The 15,633-nt window shown below is 35.8% G+C and overlaps 2 protein-coding genes across 2 annotated transcripts; both read left to right on the top strand.

Moving 5' to 3' along the window:
* Positions 1–994: 994 nt before the first annotated feature.
* On the top strand, positions 995–7,256 carry LOC104902729 (ribosome biogenesis protein BRX1 homolog 1). The gene is made up of 8 exons (XM_010690623.3): positions 995–1,375; positions 1,482–1,623; positions 2,372–2,450; positions 2,639–2,763; positions 3,472–3,573; positions 6,473–6,541; positions 6,621–6,719; positions 6,856–7,256. Exons 1-8 carry the CDS (start codon positions 1,161–1,163, stop codon positions 6,985–6,987), a joined length of 963 nt encoding a protein of 320 aa, XP_010688925.1. The 5' UTR covers positions 995–1,160; the 3' UTR covers positions 6,988–7,256.
* A 2,853-nt stretch (positions 7,257–10,109) lies between these two features.
* Positions 10,110–15,616, top strand: LOC104902728 (hypothetical protein). Its single transcript, XM_010690622.4, has 9 exons — positions 10,110–10,933; positions 11,335–11,549; positions 11,965–12,115; positions 12,209–12,400; positions 12,515–12,677; positions 12,758–12,996; positions 13,358–13,534; positions 13,620–13,781; positions 15,166–15,616. The coding sequence occupies exons 1-9, from the start codon at positions 10,430–10,432 to the stop codon at positions 15,463–15,465; spliced, it is 2,103 nt and encodes a 700-aa protein (XP_010688924.1). The 5' UTR covers positions 10,110–10,429; the 3' UTR covers positions 15,466–15,616.
* The last annotated feature ends 17 nt before the right edge of the window (positions 15,617–15,633 follow it).

The raw sequence follows: 15,633 nt of genomic DNA, 5'->3' as shown, positions 1-15,633 counted from the left end.
TAATACTTGATACCTAATTTTGGGAAAGGAAGGAAATAATAAATTTATGGGCAAAAAATAAAGATTGAAATATTGAAAGCACAAAGCAGGGGTAATAAGTCATAAATGAAGAAGCCGAAAAAGTTGGTTCGTATGAGTACATACCTGATTTTGGGGAAAGAAGGAAATAATAAATTTATGGAAAAAAAATAAAAAAGAAGAGGAGGATGAGGAAGTTAACAGATGTAGAAGTAGAATTGTAGAAGTGAAAATGACAAAGAGAATGGGTAAAGTAGCTGCCAGTTAGGTCTAATTACGCAACTAGTGTACAACTTCCTTTAGAAGCTTGGTACAAAAAAAAACTAATTTAATATTTACCATGATTTGATTCCTTACCTCATATCAAAAAAACTATTTCTATCTATCCTACTTTACCACCAAAGCAAGATTTTTATTAACATAAAGCCCAAACTAATAAGATTTAACTTAAAATCCTGCAGGAGCCACTTTAAAAATATATAGGCTGTGAAGTTGGGCTACAGGGGCCGACCCCCGCCAGCCCCCTTGTAAGCTTTGCTCCTGGTGGAAAATAGGTTTACTCAATAAAATCCGATATAAGGTAGTGCTCCGTTTGCAACAAAAAAATAGTGCATCTTATGAGATAATTGTTGACATATTATGATCTTTTCATTTTATTTTGTCATTTCATATCTTTAAATTATGAATTCATGATAACTAAACTAGAAAGAAGAATTTCTCACGATCCCCATATTTTTCTCTTTCATGCATTCCTAACCATTAATTCATGAAATAAACATCCATTTCTTTTAAAAATTAAAAAGGATTCTACTCATTTTTGACAAACTTTTTTTTATATAAGTTAGTTTTCCAAAAAAAGTTAATTAAGTATTATAAATATAGTTTCTAACAATGTTTTAAAAACTAAAATTCAGAGAAGCCAGTTCTATTAAAAAAATAAAAGAATTACAAACTAAGAAGCCCAGTAGGCCTCTCAAACCTCTTTCATCAGCCCACCACCTCCACAACCCAAGTCTACAAGCTGCATATCTCCGATAACTCCGTAAAACCCTCATCAATTCTGAAAATTAGGGTTTTAGCAAAACCCTAAAAATCACATAGCGACTCCATTAGAGCAGAGCTCAAAACTCAGAAATTTACAGATGGGTAAGAAGAGAAAGCACACGGAAACCCTAGATGCAGCTGCAGCAGAAGCAGCAAAGAAAAACGATTTCGCACCAGAGAGGCCAAATAGAACGTTAACTGGTTGGAAAAACAAACCTCAGGAGGAGAATGTAGAGGAGAAAGAAAATGGTGAACATTTTTTCCGTAACAAAGAGAAGGTTCTTATAACTTGTTCTCGTCGAATTAACTTCAGGTTCTCTATAATTACTTCAATTGGATTGTGTTTTGTTTGTTTCTCAAATTTGTAGACATTGATTATATTTAGTTGGAAGTTGATTGATTCTGGAATTTTGTTTTAGGTATCGACATTTGATGTTGAACATAGCGTCGCTTTTGCCGCACTCTAAGAGAGATAATAAGGTTGAATCGAAGGAGAGTAAAGGTGCCACTTTGAATGAGCTTGTTGAGCTTAAGAATTGCTCTTCCTGCTTGTTTTTTGAGGTACTATTAGTTTTTATTATTATTGCTATTAAATACTGCTTGTATAGTTCATTTGTATGTATCGAATATCGATACATGGTAAGGTTTTGATTTGAATTCTAAGGTTGTCCATGTTCTGGGAAATGATTTCCATTGGGTGAATTTCATCCAGGATGTAAGGGATTCAATTATAATCAAATTATGTGCGTGGCTTGACTTAATGTTGGCCAAGCATACATTAAAAGAAAAAGAAAGAGTTGCATTATAATCAAATTATGTGTGTGGCGTGACTTAATGTTGGCCAAGCATACATTAAAAGAAAAAGAAAGAGTTGCAAACTCCTGTTGTTGCATCACTCCTAACTACTGAGGGCATGATTGGATTGCGTGTGATGCATTAAGGGGTTAACGAATAATTAAAGAGACAGAAGTTTGGTTTAGGTTGTGATAGAAGGATATGTGTAGTGATAATGCAAAGAGGGGGTATGAAAGGGAATTATTACGATACATTGTCTTAGGGGGATGGTGGATACTAATCATACCATTACCCCAAAATGAGGGTATCTTTACATAATTCTACGACCTCTATTGACTACAACTCTCTTTATTATTCCTTTTGATTACCCCCGTAACACAATTCTCTTGATTTAGCATGCTCAAAAAGTAGATGAGTTCATTGCATGTAAAAAAATCATATGTACAATTGTTTGAACTGTCTTCTTGATTCACTTACATGTATCACTTACAATTGTTTTCGCCATCTATTCCAGTGCAGGAAACATAAGGATCTTTACTTATGGATGGCCAAGAGCCCAAATGGTCCATCTGTTAAATTTTTGGTTAATGCAGGTAATTGTTACCAATAGATTTTTTAATATGCTTGTAAGATTGCATTACTCGTACAGTTATTACAGTCTGTTGCCTCTCACCATCTGCATGTTGGTTCTCTCTGTCTTCTTTGCTGTTGTGTTAGTAGAAAATACGTTGTCTTATGGTTGGGATAATTCTAATGAATTATTATCATTTTCTCTGTGCAGTGCATACGATGGAAGAATTAAAGCTCACTGGGAATCATTTGAAAGGTTCACGTCCTTTACTAACATTCTCAGCTAATTTTGACAAGGAACCACGCTGGAAGCTTTTGAAGGAGTTGTTGTTGCAGGTACCTTGATTTCTTTATCCCATTTGCGATTTCTGTTAAATTTTGCCTGGCAATGGAAATACAATGTTTTACACTTATTCCACGTATATGAACTTTTTGTTGATTTTTGGTTCCGTGACCTTCATTATTTTTATGTCCTTGTTGTGAGTAAAACCTTTTCTTATATATTATCCCCACTAACACTCTGTATAACATTATGCATTTGTAACAAATAATAAGTCCTATAGAATTGAGACTCCAATCATGTAGTTGTTTCATGGTCATTATGTGTATGTCCTTGTTTTTGTGAGTACAACCTTTTCTTATATATTATCCCCACTAACACTATGTATAACGTTGTGCATTGTAACAAATTAAAAATTCTACAGAATTCGGACTCCAATTATGTAGTTGTTTTATGGCCTTGTTTAGCATGCCCAAAGTCCATATTGTTGAGAGTTTCTTCGTATATGTGCACTTATTTTGAGTGGTATTTCAGGCGTGTTTGTATCATTGTATGTGCGAGATTTTTTTTTGTCTCGGTTGGTAGAGTTATATTACTTGTGGTTCGATTTCTTTCTTTATCCGACTAGTCTTGTGATCAATATTTACCAGCTGTTTTATTGGTAATTTTCATTATTGTAATGATGATACACATGCTTATAGTTGCATGTTCTTTGATGCCATATCATGATATCACTTGATTTCTGCCTCTCTTTTTTTACCCAGATATTCCAGATTCCAAAGGATCACAGGAAATCAAAGCCTTTTCATGATCATGTATTTGCCTTTACAATCCTTGATGACCATATTTGGTTTAGAAACTACCAGGTTGGTTATTTATTTCTGTGTGATGACTACTGTACATCTTGGTGAAGCTTTAATGGATCATATGCTAACATTATAAAAAGAGCACAAACAATTCCTTTAATGCATGCCCTAGTGGTTGTAACTATTAGCGTGAATTTATGGTTGATGACACTTGCTGCATCGTATTACTTAGTAAAGTGATAGGAATCTGTTTCTCACCTCTTTTGCATTGCTGGTCATTGTCTGGGCGATGGTGTTTTTTTTTTTTTGATTGTTTGTCCTTTTTTATTGGCCTTATCAATTTGGAGACCTCCTCCGACCTTTCAAGTTGCCGGAAGTTCCGTTGCTCGTCTTGTTTGGTTTGTTCATTTTAGTTTTTTGGGAGTATCAAGTGTCTCTCATGTTGATTCATGCTTGCTTTGTTTCTGAATGATTAAAGCTGATTATGTGCAATGCTGGTTGTCTTTGTATTCCCTGCATTGAATGACTTCATTGGGATGAAGAGGGTATCATTGTGTATCATTGTAACTCCTTCGCTGCAACTGTGTTAGTCAGACATGTTGAGATAATGTACTTCCTCTTTTTTTTTTTTACTTGCAACACTTTTTTAAAAGGGAGATCATTAATTACTTGCAACACTTTCTACTTTTGCTTTTCCTTTCTCTCTATCTCTCTCCAATCACATGGGGCCCTCTCTTTTTTCCTCTCTACCTCTCTCCTACCCAAATTTTGCATTGGAGTTGATGAAAAAAAAAGTGTTGCAAGTAAAAAAAAAAACGGAGGAAGTATCACAATTCACATGTAAACCAATCTTACAAAAGATATATACCAGAGTATGAGACAGTCTGATCCTTTAGGATGGAGAAATAACCCTCCAGTATTACTCACTCTGCGTGACTGTTTTCCTGGCTGATCAGCCTCCATTAGAAGTGCTTTTATAAGACAATGTCCAGACTCCAGATATAGGCTTGGATGAGAAAGCCCAAATTTGCGAGTTAAAAACACGCAAAACAAACAGTCAAGACATTTGGTTGTCCAGGGGTGAAGTGTAAATGTCTCAAGAGTATTTTATTTTTTTCACTGATTGGCACTGTCAGCTTGTTGGCTGTCCTCTCTCTAGAATTGAAGCATATCTTTAGTCCATTTCACTTCCCTCTTTTTTGAACCTTTGATATTTCAGAGATTTTGATACTATATGCTGCTTTGTTTTTTGGATTATTTGATTTTAGTAATGCAACCTTTTGGCCGTAATGAATAAGCTAATTTATTTTTGAATAATGCAACCTTTGAACCCAAAGTTTTTGGAGTAGGCTAAATGACCGGTTACTTGAACAATTGGTAATTTAATTTATATTTACCATTTCACCAGTCCCCAACACTTTTAACCATTCACCTAACCATTCTTACAACCAAAACCCACCACCCCATCCCTAAAACCAGCAAAACCCACCCACCCCATCCCGAAAACCACTGAAACCCACTCACCCCATCCTGAAACCACCTAAACTCACCCACCCAACCCTAAAATCACCGAAACCCCACCCACCCATCCCAGAGTTCGTGCGTTGGTTCGTTGTGTATAGTGGTTCGCGTTTCGTGGGATGTTTCGTGTTTTGTGGGGTGGTGCTGTTGGTGATGATGATGATGGGGTGGTTTCGTGAGGGTGGTTCATGAAACGAGGAGGTGAGTGAGTTTTGGTGAAAGAGAGAAGAAGGTGGTGATGGTGGGGGTTGTGGAGGAGGTGAAGGTGGGAAGAGGGAGAGCATCATGGCAGCCACTGCCAAGGAGGAGGCATTTTTTTTTTGGTCATTTTGATTTTTGAATTTTAATTTAGGAACCAATTAATAGTTACACACGTGTCCCTTTTTACTCGTTGAATAAGTTGCATCCGGTTTTTACCCATTCAAATAATCTTTTGTTAAACATTGTATTATTCAGGAATAATTTAAAGGTTAGTTTATTCGTTGCGAATGGCTAAAAGGTTGCATTATTAAAATCAAATTTTTTTTTCTTTTTATTAAATGGCTTTTTTTAATTTGATTTCTATCTACTAGCCTAAATAACCAGAGTATGAACTCTTGAAAGAATGGAAACAGTCAAGAATGAAGGTGCTAAAATATTTTTTACTTTTATATTGAGGCTATCCAACTATCCATTTAATTTTGTGTGTGTGCGGAGCTCACTGATCTTTTTTTTGCCAAGTCAATCAATTCTCTTTACGAATTGGCACAATATTTTTTCTCAAAAAACTTACCATTAGCTACTAGAAGCAGTTTCCGAGCGATATCTATAACTTGAAATTAAAATGTTGAGTGTTCCCTGTATGGCTGTCTCCTTTTAATGGGAATGCTTCTGTAATTAGATGCTTGAATTGCACTGGTATCAAGCCCTTATTCCTTAGGCCAACTATTGTGGAGCTGTGACATATCTGTTCCCCCCCCCCCCCCTCTTTATAGTATTAGCCCATGATTTTTATATTCTTTATGGAGACTGTGAGCTGACTGTTACTTGGGTGGGTGTGGTGTATTGCATGGCTTGTAAATGATGTCTCCTTTCATTTGTAGACCTCTGACATCATGAGCTTTCAGGATTCTGGAAGTGTTCTACTTGTATTTCTGTATGGTAGCTAATAATAGCAAATCTTGTCATGCACTCACAAATTCCGATAGCAGCCTCTTTCATGAAGATTGAGGTTTGTGGGTGTTCTATAAGTGAATTGAAAATAAGCTACTTCAATGACAAAGTGACAATACTTTCTGGTGTCTGAAGTATGTCTCAGTGTCTGAGTTAATCTTGATAAATACTTGAATAGCTTATGTGGGTTAGCTAGGTGTGCTTCAAATGTAGCAATGTATTTTTTTCCATTGTGGATTTTGGTCTTGAACTGGTAGTTTAACTATACTTTTCTATTTCTTAACAGGTAACTGTTCCACATAATGAACCAACGAAAATGGACAGAGGCGGCTTGGACAAGATGACCCTTACAGAGGTTGGAATTCTTTTTACTTCGCCTATTGGATACTCTCTTTTCGTGACAGTGTGATTGATTTGGCTCTCTCAACTGGTAGGTCGGCCCAAGGTTCTGTTTGAATCCCATCAAAATTTTTGGTGGAAGCTTTGGTGGTCCAACTTTGTATGAGAATCCCTTTTATATTTCACCAAATCAGGTAAAGTTTTACCTTTTCTTTTAATTGAAAGTATAGTTTTTTTTTACTGTACTTGCATTTCATTATAGATCAAGCAAATAAATGAACTCTTGGATGCCTCCAGTTAATATTCTTTTTTCCGTTCATGTGCGTGTAGATACGATCTTTGCAGAAGAAACAGAAGGCTGGCAGATATGCTAAGAAAGTTAAAGCAAAGACTAAGAGAAAGATGCATGAACTATCAAACCCAATGGAGCGTGATGAGCTAGCAGATATGTGGAAAGAATGATGAGTGATATGCTACATATAAGTTTTTGCTATGGTCTTAGATTAACAAGGATTATGTTATATAGTTGGAAATTCATATTCTGTTGTACTTCCAATAGAAGGATGGACTGGGAATTTTTTTTCCAAATACAGTATATGAGCTGAGGTGCAGGAGGGGAAATTCAGTTGAGTAAGCTTGTGCAAATTCTGTACCGAGTTTCACTTCTTTTTGTAGCAAATATTTCAAGTTTTGTGCAGCAAGTGATGGCTTATTTTTGCTGTTATTCATAACTGAAACTGTAACACAACCTGCGGTATCTGAACCTCATTTTCGCATACAGAAAGTGTGGGAGGTAGCTGTAACTCATGAATTAAGCAAAGACATGATGGCTTATTTCATGTTTTTGATGTACTTCATATCCTAAGAGTTGCTTATTACTCCCTTGCCAAAATCATAACATATTCCATGTTATCTGGAGTCTGGACAGCTGGACTTCTCATTCTCACACGGAACGTGTGGGAACAGGGAAGTTAGCTGAACTTTGTGAATTGGGCAACAACACAACTTGGTTCGAAATGCGTGAATCAGCTAGTTCTCTTGGTCGATGTAGGATCTCAGTGAAGAAGCTGAGTAAAGATGGTTGTGAATATCTATGAAGTGTGGAAGAGTTTCAAGAAAATGATCACTCGGTCTCGATTAAGGCGGAAGAGTTCTGCTGATGATCAAGCTCCAACGGAGCAAGAAGTTGTGGTAATGGGTCATATAGTTTGCTGCGATGATCTCTTCAATAGAATTGTAAAGCGAAATGTGAAAGAAGCAGATGCCTGCAACTCTCTTCTAACTGCTCATATTGCTGCCCAGAAGCACTTCTGTTACAGGCCTAATATCTTCATTTGAAATATGGTCTTGGATCAGGTTTTTCTGCCAGTAGCTTCTCTCTTATTTCTTTGGCTGAGCAAAAAGTATAAATTAAAAATAATGAGAACCTCATTTTCACTTTACAAGTTATCAGTTTCTTCAATAAAGAAGCTATTATCTTAAATAAAATTTCCTTGATCAACTGCATACATTTTATGACCCTGCTGATGTAATTTTTTATTTTAACTGTTAGGTTTGTAGTTTAATAAATTGGTAGATCTAAAATCCACCTCGAATCCATAAGGTATGGGGTTTAGAAATCCAAAGGGGAGATGGGTATGACTCATACCAATATGATAGTACCTCTAGGTATTAAATAAAAAAAAAATCCCAAATAAAGGTATCAAGTTTCAAACCTATACTATTATTTCAATTCTGATTCAATATTCATACCACTTTATGAAACAAACTCACCCTAATAGAGTAGTTTTAAGGTAATAGAGTTTCAACGAATGTTTGTTTAACCCGTATGATAAAACCTATCGACAATTCAAGAATAGTTGTTTAACCTTGACGAATTACTAATTATAAGTTAACGATAAATGTAATACCACGTGTTGTGATGTTATAGCCTTGTAGGGGAATGCCACCCTCTCATTCTCGAAATGCTCTTATTTCCATTCCCACGAGAAATTATTCGACAAAAATAATTATTGTTGCTAGTTGCTATTCGTTTTATAGTTTGTTCGCGCTCAGATATTAGTTATTAGAGATTAGTTGGGGAATCAGGAAAAAAGATAAATCTTTAAGTATAGTCTATCTTTTAGAATTACATATACTATCACTATCTTAAAAAGCTAATTTTACATAAGATAGCCCAAGCCCACCTTCAACCTTGGATTAATTGGTTGTAGAGTGTGGGTTGAAGACCCTCCATCTTGCATCTTTGAGCTTTGTTTAACAATAAATGTGAAGTTCAACGATAATGTTAAATGTGGATCTGAGCCGTATCCATCACAAGGAGAGAGAGTTCACTCACAAGATAAAGAGGGTTTCACCTTAAAACTATATGACGATAAGGAGACTAAGAGAGAAAAACTTTTGCATTATAAAATGAACTCATCTATCTTCTTTTACGAAGATGGGACACTCATATGTATTATGTATTATAAATCACAACTTCAACAAAGAAGTGTACGACTCAAGTAAATGATGCGCCATATTCAAGAAGAATGCAGGTTAAATGCAACAACGAATACTTCAACGATAATTTATGAAGATTATACTGCTTATATAGCTATATCATCCAAGTAAATGATGCATCAAAGGAGATAGACTTAACATTTATCACCAAAACTATTCTTTACACATAATCACCAATTTGAAAAAATATAGTATAAACCACAAAAGTACACAAAAGTGATTACTCCCTCCATTCCTAAAATACTGATCTACTTTCCTTTTCAATTAATCCTTAAATTTTTTAAAATCTTTATTATATAAGGCAACACATGGGGGACACCAAAAAAAAGAAAAAGAAAAAAAAGAAAAAAATTAGAGACATAACTAACTCTCTCATTTGAATGAAAAAAAGGGGGAAAGTATGACATTTAAAGTAAACATCAATTTTTTGAAAAAACAAAATGTAAAGACAGTTTTTCTACTCCGTAAAAAAAAAAAAGACGGTTTTTCTACCCAATTAATTTTATTTTCTACTTCACATGCTATCGCACGCATTGTGTGCATATAAGACTAATTTATTACTCCCTCCGTCCCTTAATAGAGTGCCCATTTCTCCAATGCACGTTTGCCAATGCACGTTTTGTATCGTTAATATTTTTAATTTCATATTAGTAAAAATTATAAAAGTTTGATTTTCTTAATGTACGTAATGAGACGAATCAAACAAGACCCCACATGACTATGTTTTTTCTTATATATTGGAAATATTTTTTGAGGGCTTTCTTTACCTTTGAATAGTGTCCAAAAAAGAAATGGGCACTCTATTAAGGAACGGAGGGAGTACAAAGGTAACATGATCCACACAATATCTCGCAAATATAACTATCTACTCAATTTCACTCAATGAAACACTTAATAATGAAGTAACAAAATGATAATGGAACCATCCTTGAATGAGTGAAGTATACGCAACAATCTGAATTCTCACATACATATCTTAGGTAGGTAGTTGAAGACTTTTTTCATTTTTTTCTCAAGGGGCATACCAATTTAGATTATTCAGTTTCAACTTTGAAGCATGTGTGGAACAAAGCCTCCACGTGTCATCCCTGTTGAGTGTTCAACAGATTGTGCTCTTAATCTTTTTATGGACCCCACTTCTTCTCCAATCGTAGAGGAGATTCTCACGAATCTTATTTTTTTATTCTCTTTCTTCAAATATTTCATCTTTCTTTCTTCTTCACAACTTTCCTTTATATTTTCCCAGATTTAATACTACTTGTATTCTTTGTACATATTTATGTAGCAAAAAACCCATTAAAGAATCAAGTAAAGAACTTTACTTTTTTTCATTTTTCAACTTTTTCTGATTGGTGTAAATTAGAGAGTGACACCCAAAAATTATAAAAAATAACCCAGAAAAATGAGAGCTTTGAATTTTGGGTTTGAGCTTGTTGATCTTCATAATTCATGGCCATCATTAAATCAAACCCAGATATCAAATTTTTCTTACTTGAATAATAATGCTCATTTTCTCTCTCCTGTCTCTGCGGCATTTCGTCGAACATGTGGTGTGCGTAAATGTGTTGCACCCTGTAGATCGGCAAATAAGTCGCCGGAGATCCGGCGACCGGTAGAAAGGTTGTTTTCTGGTAATGGGTTGTCATCAAATTCGGTTATTTTTACTCAAACAAGTCTTATTTCAGCAAATGAGAGGATGGGAGAATCAGCTTCAGAGTTGGAATTGTTTCTTGAATTGGTACCTTTTAGGATGAGAGATTGTTTGGCTTGTCATGATGAAATTGAGGATTTGATTGAAGTTGTTCTTGATTTTGGTCGGAAACCGCTTGCTCGGTTTCCGACTGGTGATTGGGTGATCTCTCAGGAGCCTGTTAAGCGTGAGGATTTGCAGCATGCCATTTCTAAGGTAGTTTTATTGTTTTGTAATTTGTGTGTATATATTGTTTTTAGTTGGTCATAATTCATAAATGTGAGTAATGTGATTGTTTTTTTAGTTACTAGATGAGTCTTAGTTCTTCATTAGCTGTCAGTAAATGAGTTAAATTGGTAAACATTAGATAATTTGATGATTTCATGTTGAATTATAAAGGACATTATATGGAATATGATTTACACCAAGGATATCATTGTATAAGCTCTGAAATATATGGTTTTGTTGTTCATTTAATGCGACTGAAACTTTTCTGTTATTGGCTATAATGTCATGCTCTTGTTTGATTGCAATTAGATATGAAAGTCTTTAATCTCTGGCATTGTTTGGTATGGTGGAAATATGATTGAATTTTATGAGTAAGCTGCATTGTTCAGGTGGGTGATTTTTCAGATGACAATCGATCAGGTATCGATCGTTCACTGCATCGTATAAGTGCCATTCGGAATCGTAAGATGCAAATAATTGGGCTTACTTGTCGGGTGGGTAGAGCGGTTTCTGGAAGTGCTGAGATCATCCGTGATTTGATTGAGGGGGGAGGATCAATTTTGGTTATAGGACCTCCTGGAGTTGGCAAAACCACCTTGATCAGGTAGTTCCTTTTTTAAATGTTTCTATGGTTTGTGACTCGTTATCAGAATTTGTTAGAGATAAAGTAAGATACTAAAGATATGATAAATATCTGTAGTATCCTACTTTATCTCTAACATAACAGAATTACTTATTGTCTGATATCAATGCTTAGAGATATGAATGTTCTGCTTTAGAAATTGGAAGCTTCCTCTGCCTTGGTTTATCATTGGAGGTCATTCCCTCCTACTGTGTGTGGTTATGTGATTGCAATTTGTGTGCATAAATATGATAATGTAATGGATCATGCAACTATCAATTATTTGTGATGAAATGTAGTGGTTGATTGCAATACAAGTTCCTATGAAATTGTACTACTTGTAGGTCATTTTGTCTATAAATTTCAAACATAACATTGTGAGAAAACTTTCTTGCAGAGAGATCGCAAGAATGCTGGCAGATGAGCACAACAAACGGGTGGTAATTGTCGACACATCGAATGAGATTGGAGGTGATGGTGATGTCCCACATTCGGGTATAGGTCGTGCAAGGAGGATGCAAGTGCCCAATGTCAATATGCAGCATAATGTGGGTGTTAAATAGCTCAATACTTTATACCTAGCCAAGAATTTACATTGTTCAACTTTTGTTCTTAAACTTTCTCATTCTGAACTTGTATAGGTGATGATTGAAGCTGTCGAAAATCACATGCCTGAGACAATTATAATTGACGAAATTGGAACAGAGCTTGAAGCTTTGGCTGCCAGCACCATTGCTCAAAGGGGAGTTCAACTTGTTGGAACGGCACATGGTATGACCATAGATAACATAATGAAAAATCCTTCTCTTCAGCTGCTCGTTGGTGGCATAGAGGTGTGTTTCTAAATTTCTTCTCCCTATTGTTGAGCATTATGTAGTTTTAGTTTAATGAACTTCGACATTCATTCTGCTGTTTTTGAATTCTGTACCTCTTTTTTTGACTTGAAGAGCGTCACCTTGGGCGATGAAGAAGCAAGGCGAAGAAAAGTGCAGAAGACAGTTCTTGAGAGAAAAGGTCCTCCCACATTTACATGTGCTGTTGAAATGATATCTAGAACTGAATGTCGTGTCCATCACCGATTAGATGCTACTGTGGATGCAATACTTTCAGGTATAGTACATTCTTTCCGGACCAGTTTGACATCAAAGCAGATGCTGGAGATGCCTTTTTATATTTTATTTCTGTAACAGGAAAATCTCCTTTGTTTGAAATCCGTCACATGGATCCTGAGGTGAAAAGCTCAGATGATTTGGCCAAGATCTCAGAGAAGCAGCAGCAGAAAGACACTGATTTCGTTAAGCTTGCTAATGAAAGTACTACTGAAACAGAGTCAGAGGATGAAGACATGGCTGTAGCACATCATGCCAAGAGGAGAAGCATGAAAGCTCCAAGGAGGAGCAGTGCTCCAATGTGTGTGTACACTTACAAGGTAAGATAATATATTAGAGATAATTACTTTTTTGCATTATATATATACCTTTGACACTAAACGTGAACATATATATAATAGTTGGGTTATCATTCTTCGTTGAGGAAAGGAAGCAGGATCATCCTCTTGCCTTTTGATCTTGAAAATTTTGTTGCATCCCCTACCAGAAGATTAGTCCAATTTTCACTAATAAACATGATGCATTTATTTATTGGATTGATGATAATATTTTGTGTTTGAGTGAATGTGTTGTTCTTACCTTTTTCATGATGGTAGTTGGAGCATGAAGCCATGAATAATGGCCTATATAAACAGAGGAAATCATGTAATACCGTACTTACATCAGTTCTCCATGTTTTAGATATTGGAAGCTGATTTACTGCAAGTAGCAGAGGTAATGGGACTTGAGGATGTAATAGATGCTACAGATGATATTGGAACAGCAGATGCAATCTTAGCCTCGAGTTCAGAGATGAAGCTGAACCCATGGATCCGTGGTGTCGCCAAATTTCACCAAGTTCCCATATTTGTTATCAAGGTAGTTTTTCTTATTTGACCACTAAAGTAACCAAAATCTCGTTTCCAGCAATTTATCTTAAAAGCTCCTCATTGCATCACTGCAGTCAAATACCATGGCACAAATGGTGAAGGCAATTCGCATGATTCTTGGGGTGGAATCTTTTGGCCCAATGTCAAAGCTTCCTTCAAAAGATGTGCTTGACATTGAGATTGAAGACGACGCACCTGAAAGGAAACCCACGTTGGAAGAGCTTGATGCTTTAGAGGTACTTCCACTTCTTTCAAAAATCAAATCTTTCAATGGTTTTCCTAGTTGATGAATTTGGGATCTAGTTTGATTGTTTGACTATTGCGCAGAGGAGGATTTTGGTAGACTAGTATATTCAGATAATAAAATCTGGGTGTCTTAAGTGCCCAATAAAATAGGAACAAATCTTGGTATCTTTGTTGCTACTCAATGACTTCATTTCAAAAGTCCCCTTGATTAAGTTCCAATAATTAATGGACCACGTTAAACTAGATAGTTCGAGTTTCAACCTTTGTGACTCCAGGATGCATCAAGCAGTAATTGCGTCAGTTCGTGTTACGCCTTGTGATGGTTGGTGGTAAAAATGAGAGTAATGATGATTTTTTTTTGTGATTTTGTAAGCAAATTTCCAGGTCCACCTTTAACCCCTTAACATATATTTTTCTACATCAAATTTTATTACCATCCATTACCATCGTGGAAGGTGGTATACATGTCTGGAGATAAGAGTTTCCATCCCCATACACATTGACATGAACTTTTCTAACGAATCTCACTATATAATTCACCATTAGCATCATTTCTACCAAAAAGGCCATTACTTCATTGATTTTAAATGTTAGTGTAATTTGCACATTCTAGCCTTGGTTTTCCTTTGGTTATTGCATCTACACAAATTACCAGAATATGGTCTAATTTTAACATAAAATTAGACAAATCCAATCCTACATTCTCCTAACAAGCCCATTCAATCTCACTCTAACCCAATGCTATCTTTAGACATCTCGCGCCAACCTAGTTGTCTCCTCTCTTCTCCGCCCTTTGTTTCCCTTTGAATTTGGAACTAGAGCAGATAAAAAATAACCTGACAGTCTTACCGAACAGGTTAGACTAAGGCTCCGTTTGGTAGGGCCTAAAACATTTTCAGTGTAAAATGATTTTCATGGAAAACAATTTATAATGGAAAACACAATTCTAAAATTAGTTTTCCGTTGTTTGGTTTCAGGTAAGGAAAATGACGAAATGAATGGAAAATGAAAGGGAAAGTAAGGAGGTAGTGAGAAAAATGTACTACCCCAAGGGAAAATGGTTTTACACTCTTTTGCCAACCAAACAATGTAAAATTGAAAATGGAGGAAAATAGTTTTCCGGAAAAACGTTTTACGCTCTACCAAACGGAGCCTAAGTACTAAATGGATTAAAGTAGCCACTAAATGGATTAAAAAATGTGATACTGACTGAATTAAAGTGGACACTAAATAAATCAAACTACTAGTCATTGGGCTTGGGCGGTTGCCTTTTTTAAATTAATAGTAGGCGGTCTCTTACAAGGCCAACTGTTGCACCTATTACTTCTAGGGAATTTTCATTGAAGTTTTTGCCCTCTTTGATATTGTCAATAGGAAGTTCGACTTGCAATCGAGTACATTGTAATTCCGGGCGGGGAGGCAGTAGAACTTCTTCCTCGACGTTCAGATATAGTTGCCCGACAACTTAAGCTTGTGGAAAGTTATCAGCTGGCTGCAGAAAACTCAGGTACCGAACTGAACCCCAGGTTACAGATTCTTCCGTCTAAATTAAAGAAGACGACATCATCGAAACACTCCAAGTATGTTTCATCTAACGATATAATAAGCTCAAAATCACTAATTGGTGGCAAAGAAGGCACCACAATTGGCCGGTTGCCCCTCCTGCCTGAATAGAGGAATTATTTACATTTCTGAACTATAGGGCAAAACCTGTATCATATGTATCCTGTACAGTGATGTAAATATGAATTATCACTCATCATTGTTATTTATCAACCATATTCCGATATTTCTCAGTATCAATGAAATTGTAATTATTATTTCACCCATGAACTCTTGTGA

Source organism: Beta vulgaris, chromosome 9, assembly GCF_026745355.1.
Source record: "Beta vulgaris subsp. vulgaris cultivar EL10 chromosome 9, EL10.2, whole genome shotgun sequence".
NCBI classification, from domain to species: Eukaryota; Viridiplantae; Streptophyta; class Magnoliopsida; order Caryophyllales; family Amaranthaceae; genus Beta; species Beta vulgaris.
The sequence above is the reverse complement of the archived record's forward strand: the minus strand, read 5'-3'. Positions and strand labels throughout refer to the sequence as shown.